The sequence below is a fragment of the Patagioenas fasciata genome, chromosome 1, assembly GCF_037038585.1.
Source record: "Patagioenas fasciata isolate bPatFas1 chromosome 1, bPatFas1.hap1, whole genome shotgun sequence".
Taxonomy (NCBI): domain Eukaryota; kingdom Metazoa; phylum Chordata; class Aves; order Columbiformes; family Columbidae; genus Patagioenas; species Patagioenas fasciata.
Window position 1 is genome coordinate 199,148,444 of NC_092520.1, and position 15,517 is coordinate 199,163,960.

Here is a 15,517-nt window from a genome sequence, read left to right on the forward strand (position 1 = left end):
ATTAGTTTCACATTTTTTAAATGACAACTCACTATTAGCATAAATCCTTTTGATGATAAGGTTAAAAATCAAAAAATGTACTTTGATATTCATGTAATGTCGTTGTTCAATAATGGAAACATAATTCCATCGTTGAAACAAATGGATCTTTGTTAAAATTTTGACACTAAGAGATTAAAATGTTATTTATTACTTGGGGAAATAAAGACTAGATTTAAAACTCATCTAAGAATCAAAAGCTTTAAGCTTTGTATTGTTTTCCGCTTCAGCTATCTAAAACTAAGAGTAACTGACAGGAAAAAATTGTCTTAACTTCTTACATATATCACAAAATGCAAAATTATACCTTATACCTTTGGCAATCTGTTGCAGTATAAATCACAAGAGCATTTTCATTTTACTTTTCAGAAAGCAATGAACACATACTTACTCGGCAACAGCCCAGCTCCTCTGCTGTTACTATGACTGTTCCGCATTTCTTCCCAGGAATTCCTCTGCAAGAAAATACAACTTCATCAGCTCAGTTCCTTAGTATCATTTATGAAAGTTACAGCTGACACAGATAAACACAAGGTGAGCTTTCAAGTCACAAAACTGATGGCATTGCTACACCGTTTCCCTCTTCTGTCACTTGTCCTTTGGTTCATCCAAAGCGAATTGTTAAATGAGTTGCATATTTATTTGAACTAGCAAGAAACAAATCAGTTTCAATTTTAAAGGAAATAGCATAAAAAGTTTAAATGGGATGACATGAGAATATCAGACATTCTATTTTCCACCCTCCCGTTGTCATTTTGTTGAGAGATGACTCTACAACTTAGTTATTTGTGAAAAGCATCCTTTTGCAAATTTTCCTTATACAAAATATCTAAAATATATTTAAAACTATACACCAGCCTTATTTGACAATATTTATTCTGAAACATTTAAGATGAAACATAATCTCACATCAGGTACCATAGTTGCAAAATAAATTATAATTCACACACAGCAAATAAATACACGCTGCTGCAACACCTGAAAGCACAAAACAGATCCTTAGCATAAAAACCAACATAGGAAGAGAAAAGTCACACATAATCTGAGAGTATTCAGTGGCAGCAGACTTTTGGGGAGCAGGGGAGGGTGGCAGGGGAAGTACAAGCACTTAGATGCAACTTTTTGCATGATGCCATACTATAAATGAGTAGTTCTGTAATATCCTAATGTCTATCAGCATGTCCATTAGCACACGCCTTGGCAATTACCTCTAGATTTTTTTTTCAAAACTAATGTGATTGCTTATGCTCTTTTTTTTTTTTTAGGTCTTTATTTCTTCACATCTTTCTTGAAAATAATTAATTATTTGAATAAAATTACTTTCCAATAAGACATTAAGGTAAAATTATCACAGAATCACAGAATGCTAGGGATTGGAAGGGACCTCAAAAGATCATCTGGTTCAATCCCCCTGCTGGAGCAGGAACGCCTAGGTGAGGTTACAAATTTTCAAATTGATTATATTTTTTCGGTTTTTCTAAGAGAACTAGAGGGCACTCCTGCTCTTTTGTTACAACAGAGCATTAATGTAAACATTTACTGTTGTTCTTATCTCATTTATTATTTTCCTTAAAATTTCTGAAATTTTTGCAGTGCTCTACAACTTTAAATAAGTTTAGCAAGACTGTGGCATAATAAAGAACTGGTGGGAAAACAGTTTTAAAAGCAGATAAAAGTTTAGAAATCAGTAACAGAGGAAAAAATACTGATGCAAATTTATGGAAGTTCACTGAAACTCTTGTTTAGAAGTTGATGTTTAAGTCTATATGGACTACATCAGGGAATGCTTCTCCTATACTGCTGCAGTCATTGGGCAGTAATCAGAGGGACAGGTGACTGCTCTCCTGCACCTCCTCAGTGCTACACAGCAAGCTTGAATTTCACAAGGAAAACAGGGGATATGGGAACTAGTCAAGTTTTTGGTGTGAAATTTTAAATGATGATTTAAATACATACAAGACTTATGGCAGTCTTCCATTTAATGCAGTATGACTTATGAAGTACAGTTAAGACCCAACAGGAGAATTTTCTTCAAATAACAGAAGAACATAGTTTTATCAGCATCCTAAAATCATCTGGTTTTAAAGCTTCAACAGTTCATGACTGAAAATTACCGATTTTACCCTCTGTAGCAATGGGATATGGCAAATGAAATATCAGTTTTTAAAAATATGGAAAAGCTGAATCTTTTATTTTGAACAGTACTTCTTGTTGATTCAGAAATGTTTGGAATTTGGTAGCAGTAGCAGAAATAACTTAGTTATCAGGGTGATATTGATGTTACATGGCAAAATGTTTCAAGAACAAATGATCATGACACTGGCTTTGACAGGTAAGGAAGAAAGAGAAATCTCAGAAGTGTAACTAAAAACCAGAAGTTCTCAGCACCACCATTCTGTAGGTTATGCCAACTGAACTATAAGGCACTGGCATCAGAATTACCATTACCTGAACCAAAATTCTTCTTACTGAAGTATTTAAGCACAGTCAACTGTGCCATTAGGGACATATTTGAGACAGTCTGGGCAGTGACAGTACTTCAAAGAAAAAGTACCAAACTTTTCCTTTCATGTGAACAGTCAAATAGATTTATCCCGCTTCCAAAATATTATTGTGTCAGATGTTATACTGTGAGAAGTACAAATCTGATCACCTCCTGAAGGTCTGAGGTTTGAAGTAAACTAGAATCATAGAACCTCAGCACCATCAAGTCCAACCATAACCTAAGTCTAGCACTAAACCATGTCCCTAAGAACCTCATCTAAATGCCTTTTAAACACCTCCAGGGATGGTGACTCCACCTCTTTCTCTGGGCAGCCTGTTCCAACGCTCGACAACTCTTTCTGTGAAGAAATTTTTCCTAATACCCAATCTAAACCTCCCCTGCTACAACTTGAGACCATTTCCTCTTGTCCTATCACTTGCTACTTGGGAGAAGAGACCAACAACTTCCACTCTGCAACCTCCTTTCGGGAGCTGTAGACAGCGATGAGGTCTCCCCTCAGCCTCCTGTTCTCCAGGCTGAACAGCCCCAGTTCCCTCAGCCGCTCCTCATCACACTTGTGCTCCAGGCCTCTCACCAGCTTCGTCACCTCCTCTGCACTCTCTCTAGTACCTCAATGTCTTTCTTATGATGAGGGGCCCAAAACTGAACACAGGATTCGAGGTGCGGGCTCATCAGTGCTCAGCACAGTGGTACAATCACTTCTCTAGTCCTGCTGGCCACACTATTCCTGTTACAAGCCAGGATGCTGTTGGCCTTTTTGGCCACCTGGGGACACTGCTGGCTCATATTCAGCCAGCTGTCATGTTGACAACTGTTGATAAACAAGCTCCATTTCCGACAAACTAGTCACCACACAGTTGCTATTTGACAGAGAACCTTGTGCCACCCTGCCTGCAGTTATAACACATGACAGTCAACACCTGCCTATCTCAAACTGAGATTTGCACAGGAAGACATTTATTAGGAGACATGCTTCAGGTCATCTTATGAACTTGAAGGCCAGCGGAAGCCCAAACCCAAGAGATACATGTGTCTGAAGGGAAAGTGGAGAGGCAATCCCCTAAAGATACTTGCCATGGGTATGTCAGAAAAAATAGGGAACTCTTGAGTAGACGCAAAAAGTACACACAGCATAGTCACCTCTGAAAGTATTTGGGGTGAAGTTTGGCTTGACATGTCACCAAGGTTCTTGAGGACACACGCCTTATAAAAGAAGGACAATATTTTTATACTATGATGGCTGGCAAAGAGGTGAAATGCTTACTCAAGATTAGCATGGAATTTCTCTGTAGAAGAAAAAGTTCTCATTATTGAGGAACTAAAAACTCTACCAAATGACCTCTGCAGTTTGTGACATTATTAAGCACAAACTTTGTATGCTTGTCTTGAGAGTACAAGCATGAAAAAAGTACTGGACCATTCAGAGACACTAGACACTAAAGAGTTCATCCTCTTATAAGTTCCTTTAAAAAACATTATTAAAAAAACACTTAAATGTAAAGTCAGCACCCTGACAAAAATTTCAGTGGTACCAGATCAGCCAAATGAAAAGACCTTTAACTAGCAATAATGCCTTGTGAGAAAATAACAAAATAATTTCAAGTTGGTCTTACCACTGTATGAAAATACACTACTTGGAGATTCAGTATTATGAACCAGTCCTTCCAACTGACAGTGAAATAAGAGTCCTACCTGTTTAAATCCAGAATGCAGTGCTACCGCCCATCTTCTTTAGTTTTAAGAAATAGGTGGTCCTGAGCTGGACTTGGTTCTATAGCACTAAAGTGACAATACAGAATTTATGTTCAGGCAACCAGTTTATCCGGATAAGTTTTGCTGGAAAGGGTTACGGATCAGGTTTTGTGGGGTAACGATGAGCCAATCTGTATTGCATAACCACTGCAGACTCCAACATTCAGTGCTAGCTATCTGGCACCCAGATGTAGAGAGTGTGCCAGTCTAAGGCTAAACAGGGTGCAAACTGAATAAAGGAAGGTAAAATGTAAGGAAGATGTATGTTTCAGTAGGTCCTTCTGGTTTGAGAGCCCAGAACTTGTAGGTGTTCTACAGTGATCACTCCTTTCTGTTTAAATGTTGTTTAAAATGCCTTGCTGGCAGAAGATGTTATGGCATGGGGTTCACCTGAGGCCTCCGATACTAAAAGATAAAGAATGAGATATTTTGTCTTTAGAACAAAGATGCCAATGGAAATGTGCCCAGAGATGGCAAAATAATTGAACAGTATTTGAGGGAGCAAATAATTTGACTGTCAGAGGAACCGAATTGAAAACCATCATCAAATTAAAGGTCCTCAACAATATCTGTATGTCTCTGGACAGAGTACAATCTTGAGGAGTAATTATTGCGTCCTTAGAACAAATTATTCTACAACTGAAACATCACATCTGCAGCACCTAGAGAAGTCTGAAAGGACACTCTGAAGACCACCTGGGCTTTAACAAGAACTGAACTTTTCCAGAGTTGGTGAAAAAGTCAGAAAAAGATGACAATTTATATGGGAAATCAAACTTAGGAGGTTAAACAGAGCTTCCAGTTTTGCAAGCTGAAACTGAAATGAGGCAGAGAACGGGACATTTTTCAGATCATTCAAAAATTTACAGTCCTATCCTTGAATTTACAGAACTTAACCCTCTGGCAGTCACAACCACAGATAAAACAACAGGATAAATATACAGGGAGTTCCATTTCCAGGGTTCAGATGTTTTTCTATCAATTATGTTCACAGCAAGATGACAGGAGAAAGAACTTCCCAAAAGAGGCCAGCTGGCTCCAGTACAGCCTCATTAGCAGGCAATGGCACTCAGATGTGAATAACTAGCACAGAATGCTCATTAAGCTTTGCAATGGCTCTGCTGCCTCATTAAAGGGAATCCCTACAGGAATGCACTTAGTAGATCCTGAAAGAAGCATTGCTCAGAGTTACAAATGTGGCTAGCATCTTCTCTCTAGGAAGACAGAAGATGCAAATATCTAGTTCTGGATAATGTTTGGGAAGGTGACACTCTCTTGAGAGAAAAAAAAAGCTGTGTCATTTCTGCAAGTAGGTACGTATGCACCTCATCCTTTCATGCTAATACAACTCGGGCATGCAAGGCCAGTCTGAGGAAATCTTACATATGGAGCTGTCTTGAGAAAGCATTTAATGAATCTAGTATCCCAATAGGTAAAGAGAGTAAATATTACTGTTAAAATGCCAGATTCTCCATTTCACCTGCTTTGCATAACTAGATTTATTTTCCAAGAGAAATCATCCAGAGCAAATGTTCACCTCTGTACCTGGCCAGTCTGTAAAATAAAGTGCAGCACTAAAGTATGTTCTTGAACAGAAACACTCATAGCCACAGGGATAACAGCTAGCACACCACCATACCTGGAGTGACAGACTGCTCTGAATTCAAAGCCCATAATGGTGTCAGAAACAGAGAGTGAGGTTCAGGAGGCATCCTCATAGCTGCAAAGACCAAATACTATTAGGTTCATGCCTCACAGGCATAATCTGCTGGTGCTCTTAAGACCAATGAACCTGTAAGCCATGCCAGTCGTGAAGGCAAAGAAGAAAAATGTGCATGTATATCTTCACTTTTGCATTCATCATGAAGGTTAGCAGCAACATACCTTTCAGCCTGCTTGACAGACCACTGCAACGGTGACCTGCTAGGGCTTAACGATTTTGATGAAGGATAAGAGTATGCTTTCCTGGTAGACTTTGTAAGGGAACTTTCCCTGGTGACACACAATCTGACTTGGAGTTGGCCAGCTCATGGCAGCCATGGAGTCCTGAATCTCATCAGGCTTTTCTAAATGTCTAAAGTAGATAGATCTGAAGTTTAAGCTTCAAGTTTTTCTAATTTTCATTTTGAAATGATTGTCAGAGCTTACTTGAACGCCAATCAGAGAATGGAATTCAAGATTCTCAAGCTGCTTAAGTACCAAAAGTACTACTTTGGTGCTGGCTGATTGGGACTAAAACAGTACTGGGCATTCTCTTTGTCGCACATCCGTTGGCAGAGAATAGAAAAAGCAAAATGTTAATGAGCTTCAGAACTACTGTGAAGAGAGAAAGCTCTCTTATCTCAAGTGACACCATAAATAACTTTCAAGCTATGTGAATGTGAACTTGACTTTGTGAACAGAACTGTAAATTCAAAGCATTCCTTAGGAATAGAAGACATGCAATATTGTAAATTGAATTGCTGTTATTTGAATATTAAGAGACATTAAACACTTGTCTATAAGCAAACAATCCTAGAATGCAATGCAATGGTTTAATTGAAAAAACAAGACAAAAAATGTCTCCTAGACACCAAGGTATCCAGATTTCAGAGAGTCCAGAGTCAACAATCAACCAGGCAGAGCTGTCCAGTCACAGCACTGTCACCATTCTGTGAAAAGCACTAATTGCAAAATAAAACCTGAACTCTGGCAAGTGCTGATAAACAGTCATGAAGACTTGTTCATTAATATTAACAAATATCTACCCATACCACATATACAAAAAGGAATGTATATTTCAAATACTTTCAGAGGGACAACTGTTTTGGGCCCATTTACTAACTGCCTTACAACAGAGTATCCTCTCAGAACCAGACCTGAACAATGCTTGTTTATTGAAGACCAAATGTATTACACAGGCCCACACATCTGTGAAAGAATTATTAGACCTTTTTTCCATAGAGTCTTCACTAATATCTTTTCCTTTCTCATAGCTAACTTCAAACTTTAAAACTTCATCTGTTACATACCCCAGACTTCACTTAACCTGTACCAAGTGATCTGAAACTGCTGAATGGATGATTTTGAATCTACATGTTTGAAATAAATTTCAGGAATTTTCTCATTAAAAAAATGGGTAGCGTGACAAATAATTTACCACTTTGTAGACAGAAAGAACTATAAAGACCCTCAAGCAGTCAGCAAGATTTGTCTTACTAAATATGGGTGTCCAAAGTCAGCACCTTTCTCTGACCACGCCACCACAGGCTCCCAGTAGAGTCAACCAACAACTGGTCAGAACAGTCAATGGAGCTGCAACAGCACCATTCACCACAGCTGTTAGCATAAGTTAGGCCTAGACAGTGAAAAGTAAGTGAACTTTTGTTGTGGTAGAAGTAAACAAAATAGAGTCACTGATCACAGCATAGTGTTTGTTTGCTCAAGCAGACAGCCAAACTATGTAACCGACCTGCCTGCCACCAAGAGCTAAAAACACGTCCCAAACAGGTGGAGACGTGTGTCTCCACGCCATGGTGCTGAGGTTTTCCTGGGACAGCGCTGGTAGGAACTGGGCAGGGGCTGTTTAACTGGGTCACTGGAGTTCCCCCTTGTTCCTGCCTCGTACCTCTGTGCTCCTTTGTGGGTGCAGAGACAGGACTTGGACGAGCTGATTATTCTTCTGGGAGGGGTCTGGAAGCTGCCAGGGCACGGCATAATTTGGGATCCCCCACCTCCTGTTGCGCCTCTTTTCTTTGTTTGCAGACAAGCTTTTTAATTGTGTAACCTAACACACCTCTTCTGTTATACCACTAATTATACTCATCCTCAAGGATATTTCCTGGATATTTTTAAGTTTTATACAATATTTATTTTATTGCAGACAACTTGCGATTAGCTACTGAAATGCAAGGACATCTTAAAAGTTAAGGTTCAACTGAAAACCTTGATGGGAACAGAAAGTGACACAGCTTTAGAGTGGCTTCTGTGGGCAGTTTTTCAAGTTATTTAAGGAAATGATGCAGTGAAGTAGTATTACTTCTAACATATGTTACTGTGTGCATTAGTGTGTTTTTAAGTTTAAATAGTCTGTTTGTAAGAGTTTTCCTGAACTATGCTGCAGATACTGAAACCTTCCTCACCTTCAGAGTTGAATAATTTACCCTGAAAATAGAGTCATTCCCAGTGTGCACAGTCCCACCAATGCAGAGAAGAGAAATAATAAGGAACATGTAGTGATATTAATAGAACTGTTTATGCCCTTGATTTAAAAATAAATAGTGTAAAAAGTATGGCTGTGGTCCTTGGGGAGGGAGGGTGAGGAGGGCAGGAGAGGTTGCAGGGGGCAGGGAGGATTACTAGGGACTTGTCATAAAGACTGAGTCTGTACATACAGTGATCTGGTAACTGAACTATACTTAGAACCCTTCAAAATTCAGCAAAAGTGCATTTATTACTGACCTCAATCCTGAATATTAAAGAGAATATGTATCATATTGTTAAAGGATGTTGCAGCAGTAATGATCGCAGCGTTCAGGGAATTCAGCAAGAGAACTAACAGATTACATTTGCTACAAATCAATCTGAATCATGTGCAGTTGGCTGTAAATTAGGGAAACTAAATCAAAGGGTTATTTTGATAAAACACTAAGTGGAAATGTTTTGCAAAGACTTCTCAAGTTTTTTCATGTTACTCTACTTTTCAGCATGAACTGTATGATAAACAAGTCCTGCTGAATAGTTGAAAATTGCCTTTGTACAAAAACCAAATGACTGGAAATAAGACCTTTACAGGCAAAATTTAGTCAAGGCTAATGGACTGGAAGGGCATAATTACAGGAATGCCTCCCTGCAGAGTAGTGCCAGCCAACCCATGGCATTTATCATTCAAAAGGATTTATTGCAGGTATGCCTAAGTCTCAGAAATTCAAGTAGTTTAAATTCCACTAAAATATTTTTAAACTTAAAATATAACTAAAGAAAGTTTACCGCAGTTCTTGTTATGGAAACATTTCTTGTATTTTGTTTTAAAGTTTTCATGATTTCATACAGACCCTTAGATTAAGTTAAATGAAAACTATGTAAATTGTCTTTAGGTTTATCAGTTTAAATATTCTGTTCTGAACTGGTATTTCATCCAGGAAGAGTTCTAGAGACAAAATGAAACTATTTTTGGCATGAAAACAGGAAAATTCAGATGCTTTTCCAAGCTTATACTTGCAGAAGAACTGCAAAAATTTAAGAATTTAATTGGATTCAAGTACTGAGACAAGTTTTGAGTTCGACAGCTCAACACTTCCAAGTTCTCGAAAGATAAAAGGATAGTTATCATGGGTGGGTCTCCTTGAAGCTGGCCACTGCCTTCACCATGATGGAAACTTTAACACGACCTCCACAGAACATCCCCATGCTATTCGATACAAACTAGAGAAAAGCTTCTTTTAAAAAATTATTTTATCAATGGCATTAAGTTATTTACAGAAACAAGAAAAAAGTGTATTATAAAATCTAGGGGAAAAGTTACCACTGGTATATTTTATACACTGACAACAGAATACTGACTTCTGAGATTTTTCACAGGACTTCAAAGCTATTACTTAATGTTTAAGTTTGAGGTTGACAGGTACAGGATACAAGATATGTACATGAAGAGTGTATAAACCACTAATAATAGATATAGAAGTGTCATCTCAGTAACAGAAATGGTTATTCAAATACATACATAGAAGAAAATGTATTAGTAGGAATATATTTCTTAAGATTTTTACATCAGAATAATAATGCATCATTAATGCAACTCAAGGAGTTTTCTTGTGTTTGCAATTATACTAAAATTATATTAAATACTAAATAGATATACTAAATTATACTAAAATAATATCTAAATACATTCTGAATTTTGCATATTGTTGTAGTTCATCAAGATCCTGGTTCTTGTTATTTGAATACAAAGTCAGAATATATGCCCTGAGTGGTGTTTTCAGCAAAGTTTGGCCCAGAATAATACCAGGCTTGCTAAGCCCGAAAACTTCATCTGCCCTTATAATGAAATCAGTGAAGAAAAGTTAATGAAGTAACTCTGGTATATTACTCATAATGAACCCAGTATAATGGGACAAGAAGGACACTCCATCCGACAGAGTAACCAAACCCATGATCATTCACTGCAGTGCAATCACAATTAGAAGAAAAAAAAAAAAAACAAGTCAAAAGATATTACCATCACATGAAATGTCCAGTTAGAACTTTAAATGTTTGCTTTTAATGTCATATGTGAATTTGTAGGATACATTCTGATAAAAATTGTAAAATATTTTCAATTACTCAAACATTATTTAGGAATAGAAAATTAAGATTGTTCATATGATTTGTATTTTAAATATCTCTGCATATCTATGAGCAATAGTTAGTAAATATCAAAATCCTACCAGTGAGAGAAAAATCCATTGATCATAAGAAAGTTTTTCATAAATTTAGTAGGATAAATAGAAAATATTTGATACTGTGGCTTGTCTCACTGTTTGGGAATTGTATTATCGGGAACCACAGAAATACAAATAGGAATGTTTGGATTTGAACCAGTGAGTGTTTTCTTCCATGATGGTTGAACAGAAGGCAATAAAAATTTATGATGTGCAAACTAGAAAGAAAAACATTTTTAAGATTAGTATACTCAAACTCTGTCTAATGCAAGATGTAATCAAGTTGATAAACACTTTGGACGAGTCAATTCCTCTGCTAATTGCCTAAACCGAAGCTTAAATTATCATAAAGAAAACTTCTATTGTACCTAACAATTTACTATCTCTTTGAAGCCATGTCTGTCAATTCCATGTACCAAGATACCTCAAGGCAAAAACACCACACCTCTGACCTCAGGCAGCAGTGTGTATTCATCCAGCATTCAAGAATGTTATACTTACACAATCGATTTTTCCAGTCTGCTCCCCTGTGATCCAACTATTTCTCCCAGTGTACAAAACATTTGTCCCAAAAAGTCCTGAAAAGCAGTAACATAAACACTCAGAATTCATAGTTCACATTGAGACAAATATGGCTTCCCATTTTATCTGGGTGCTTCACTAGTGTAGAATACATTCTGCTGAACATCGCATCTTAAAATTAATTATGCAGTAATGACTCATAAAACAGACTCACTATTACATATTTTACATGATACTGGGTTACATTTACAGAAGTAATCCTAATGAACTCCACTTACTGTTTTTATGTTGCCATTTTAATCAACAAAAAATGAAATTTGATGGAAAAAATCATTACTTCCTTCACCTTAACTGGAATATTTTAATAAATTTCTCTTTTATGAAGCGATTCTACACTGATTCTATTAATTTCTTGGCAGCTAATTACGCTGGCAGAAATTCATGCCCGCGCAGGATCTTTATGAGCACCCAGGACTGACAGTTATGCACAAATATGTTCTAATGAGAGACTTTATTTTTGTGTTTTATAATTTAACTGCATCACCGAAAATCACCTAATTTTTATACTATATCTCCCTGTAGCATAAGAAGCCTAAAAATATGAATGGATTTTCAAACTGTTGTATGTATTGAAAAAAATAAAAGATTATGCTGCAGTCCAACTCCTTATCTCCCAAGTGAAAAAGAGCTTGCTAGCTCTGTTCTTCCCAGCATCACCGGCAGTGGCAGTAGCAGGAGCTTGTGACATTTGTACACAAACAGTACAGAGAATCGAGGCACTGTAATTTGTATACAGCAAACCATAACTTATGACACTATATATAGTAGGGAACATATGTACAGATAGTTCTGACTCTGCTCTCGGCCCAGGCCACTCATTCCCATCTCTGCACTGTGTTAGTTATGGGTCCATACAGTGAACTGGGTCTGAGAACGAATCCCACTGTGTCCTCTAACTGCTCTGACACTACAAGACTGTTTCCATAAAGACTGAGTCTTTTAAACTGGTTAAAATTCATCTGAAAATACTCAACTCCTCATTCATTTTTAAAAACAATAGGCATGACACATTTTAAAATAACACCACTTTCTACACAGAAACCACATATTCCACAATTTTCTCTTCCTTTTGGTGCAGTTTCTCTGATTAATTTTTATTAGTTCCACGGTCTGTTATTAATTACAATTGTTCATTACCCTGTTCCTTTTTTCTTAAATGAGGAATCTACCGTGAACAGAAAAGCCTAATTTCAGGTAGCCAGTTTTATAAGATTACATTATTACAGCCAGCCACAATGGCAGCACTGTCTAGTCTGGTTACTTCATACATCTGTTACAAAATTTGCTTCACTTGCTTCTCATTTTGCCAAATCTGAGTCACTGGAATTGAAACTCTCCAGGTTGACTCTTTTTTCAATCCCCAAACTGTCCAACTGTTAAATGACACTGCCCAGTATTTCCAAAGGAATGGGTCAACAGCTGTTTCTAGGAACAGGAAAGATCTTATTCCACACGAAGTGACTACAACACACGAGATGTCTCACTATGCAAACACCTCCGGCCTGACATTTTTCGGAAACACCAAGCTCCTGGAGCACAGATATGAGCAAAGTTCTGCTCACATCCCACCAACTCACTGCCCTAATCCTTGAGAGCTCCGGGAAGGAGACACAGGACACTGGCAGCAACAGGAACCATACAGACCAACCTTGAGCACTCGGGAAATTATGGAAATTCATTGCTGTGGTTAAGAAACAAATTTCTAGCTACCATCTTCCACAGGGCTCTCAGAGCTGTCTTCTTTGTGTGCATAATAGTACATGGCAGAGTTCGGTGTCTTCAGTACAGATACCGAGTCTACAACTTGTACACATTTCCTCTTAGAGACAATGGAGGGAAACATATTTCTGATATTAACGTTAATGTCTAAAGAATAAAGTTTCACTCTACACTTGAAGATTCGAGGAAATTTGCACTGTTGAAAAAACAGGACCTAATGTGTCTGAGTATGCTTAGCCTCCTATACTTACAATGTAACAGGCACATACGTAATTTGCGATGCACTCGAATAGTCTTAAGACTCTTTTTTGTGTGTGTTGGTTTTTTGTTTTTTGTTTTTTTTTTTTTTTGGTTTGGTTTGGTTCGGTTTTTGGTGGGCTCAGCAAGATACTAAAATCTTCAATTCCTGTTCTAGTAACCAATTAAATCTAGGCTCTGTATTTCCATATATTTTTTGTTTGCACTTCAATAGTGACTAACTTCTGTCATTTTTCTTAGAACTTCATTATGAGGGTTTTGTACAAAAAGTATGCTTGGGGGGGAAAAAAAGAATTCAGATAAACCAGTTACTACAGAAGTGCAAACAATCCCACGCAGAAGCCCAGGATGAGGATTTATCCTTCTTGAAGACAGTACAGGGAAGACTTCTATTTTCTGCATCCTCTTATCTAGCATTGCAGTTATTCAGATCACCTTTCCATGATGACAGAGATAGAAAACAGTTTGTCAGGGGCTTTAAATCTTTACAGGGAGGATCTAACCAGAGATCAATGGCCGAAAGTCTTATCTTTTCACTGTGAACTGCACACACACCCCACATTCTTTCCATTATTCTATTTTCCTTTGCTCCAGATTCTTAAAGATTCTCTTAAGAAACCTCTCCTGTTTTTATTTTAAAAGAATCACTCAGAAGCTGCTGAATTTGACTCTCACATCTCTAAAATCTAAAGTTAATATTTAAACCTTCCACTTCAAGATGACATAAGCATAAAAGATTTCTACTAAATTAACTGGGACACAATCAAAGCCTGTTTACAGTTTACAATTTTTAGGATGCAGAGAAGTATCAACAAAATGCAGCTTATGATGTATCAGAAAAGGTATAAACATGTGCTTAAATATGCTCTTTACAGGAGGAATGTCCCATTAAAATTATACTCAAAAGCATTATGTATGTTATTAGTAACAGCACGATCACTGTATTTGTCTCCATGTATCTGGTATTGCTTACAGTCAAAAGCAAATAAACATATTTTGGAAAGCGTAAGCATTTCGCTACAAGAAGGTATAACAGCGAGATAAAACTTACATGTTTTGATAGGTTAGGACTCTTCGAGTCAACATCATAGCTTAAAAACAAAGAAAAAAAAAAGAGGAAAGTTATATCAGAGTTGCCAGATGACAGATCTGAAGAAAATGTAAAAAAAAACAACATTCAAACAAACAAACAAAACAACACCCCCCCACCCCTCCCGCATATACCACCAAAAAAACCCACCACAATTCTTTCCCTATTTCAATGGGTGAAATTCACACTAATAGATATGTGGATGGAAGTCTCACCAGTAAGGAAGGCAAACTGAATCATCACACATTATAGCATTACAGTTCACTAGCTCTTTGAAATGAAATTAGTTTTCAACAAAGTACAGGCTACCAAGAGGAACTATTGATACTCCTGTTTGAACAATGAAAGCTGCCAAAAATCACAACAAAAAATAAAAATTAATCTTAGAAAACAAACTAACATATGAATTATTTTCCTGGGTAATTTTTTAGTCATTTGACTAATTAAATTGTAATAACTGACAATAAACTAAATTGCTTTTAGCAAGAGTTTGACTTGTTTTCATCTCATCATAATCTTGTTCTTCCTCCAGCCACAAAACGTCATTGTTTCCCTCCCATTACCAAGTCAGATTTCAAAAAAAAAATTACTCTGTGAATCCAAGAGAGACTAAAAAAACATAATATAACGAAAATATTGGGGGATTACTAATCTCTATACTTTCATAGTCTTCCACCTTTATCAGATAATCCACAGTAATACTTTTATCAAATCCTACATTCAGATTCTATTGAAAAATACCTACTACATCCCTCTCCACCTCTCCTACACGTTTCCATTCCCACCGTGTGCTTTGCTGTCCCCGTGGTGCTGCTGCCACAATGGGTTGTTGGGATGTGGTATGGACCAGATCACAAATCAGGAATACCGTAACACATAACATAGCTGGATGTGGTGCCATGCAGTCAAAGTTTTAGAAACATATTTGTAAACAAAGGAATGACTATAAAAATCCCTAACATAAATTAAAAAAAAAAAAAAGTAATTGCATACTGTCTGATGAAATTTAACAGAAAAAAACAAACAAACAAACAACTGGTAATTTGACCCAAGGGCCAGCTACAAAACTAAAACAAAGAACTACTTCACTGACAAAATCAGTAACAAATCAAATACAAACAGAAAGGGGCCTGAGACATTAGTGGCTGTACAGTTTAGGAGGGGGGGCTC

General features: G+C 37.2%; 1 protein-coding gene across 2 annotated transcripts in view; it reads right to left on the bottom strand.

Annotated features, from left to right (window-relative positions):
- The window catches only part of CPNE8 (copine 8), a 105,675-nt gene that overhangs the window by 58,444 nt on the left and 31,714 nt on the right, over positions 1 to 15,517 (bottom strand). For both annotated transcript variants that reach the window (XM_065858419.2, XM_071803418.1), the window contains exons 5-7: positions 14,309 to 14,348; positions 11,200 to 11,276; positions 431 to 494 (exon numbers count right to left, since the gene is read on the bottom strand). In XM_065858419.2, the coding sequence (XP_065714491.1) occupies positions 431 to 494; positions 11,200 to 11,276; positions 14,309 to 14,348 (181 nt within the window). The remainder of the gene's footprint in view (positions 1 to 430; positions 495 to 11,199; positions 11,277 to 14,308; positions 14,349 to 15,517) is intronic.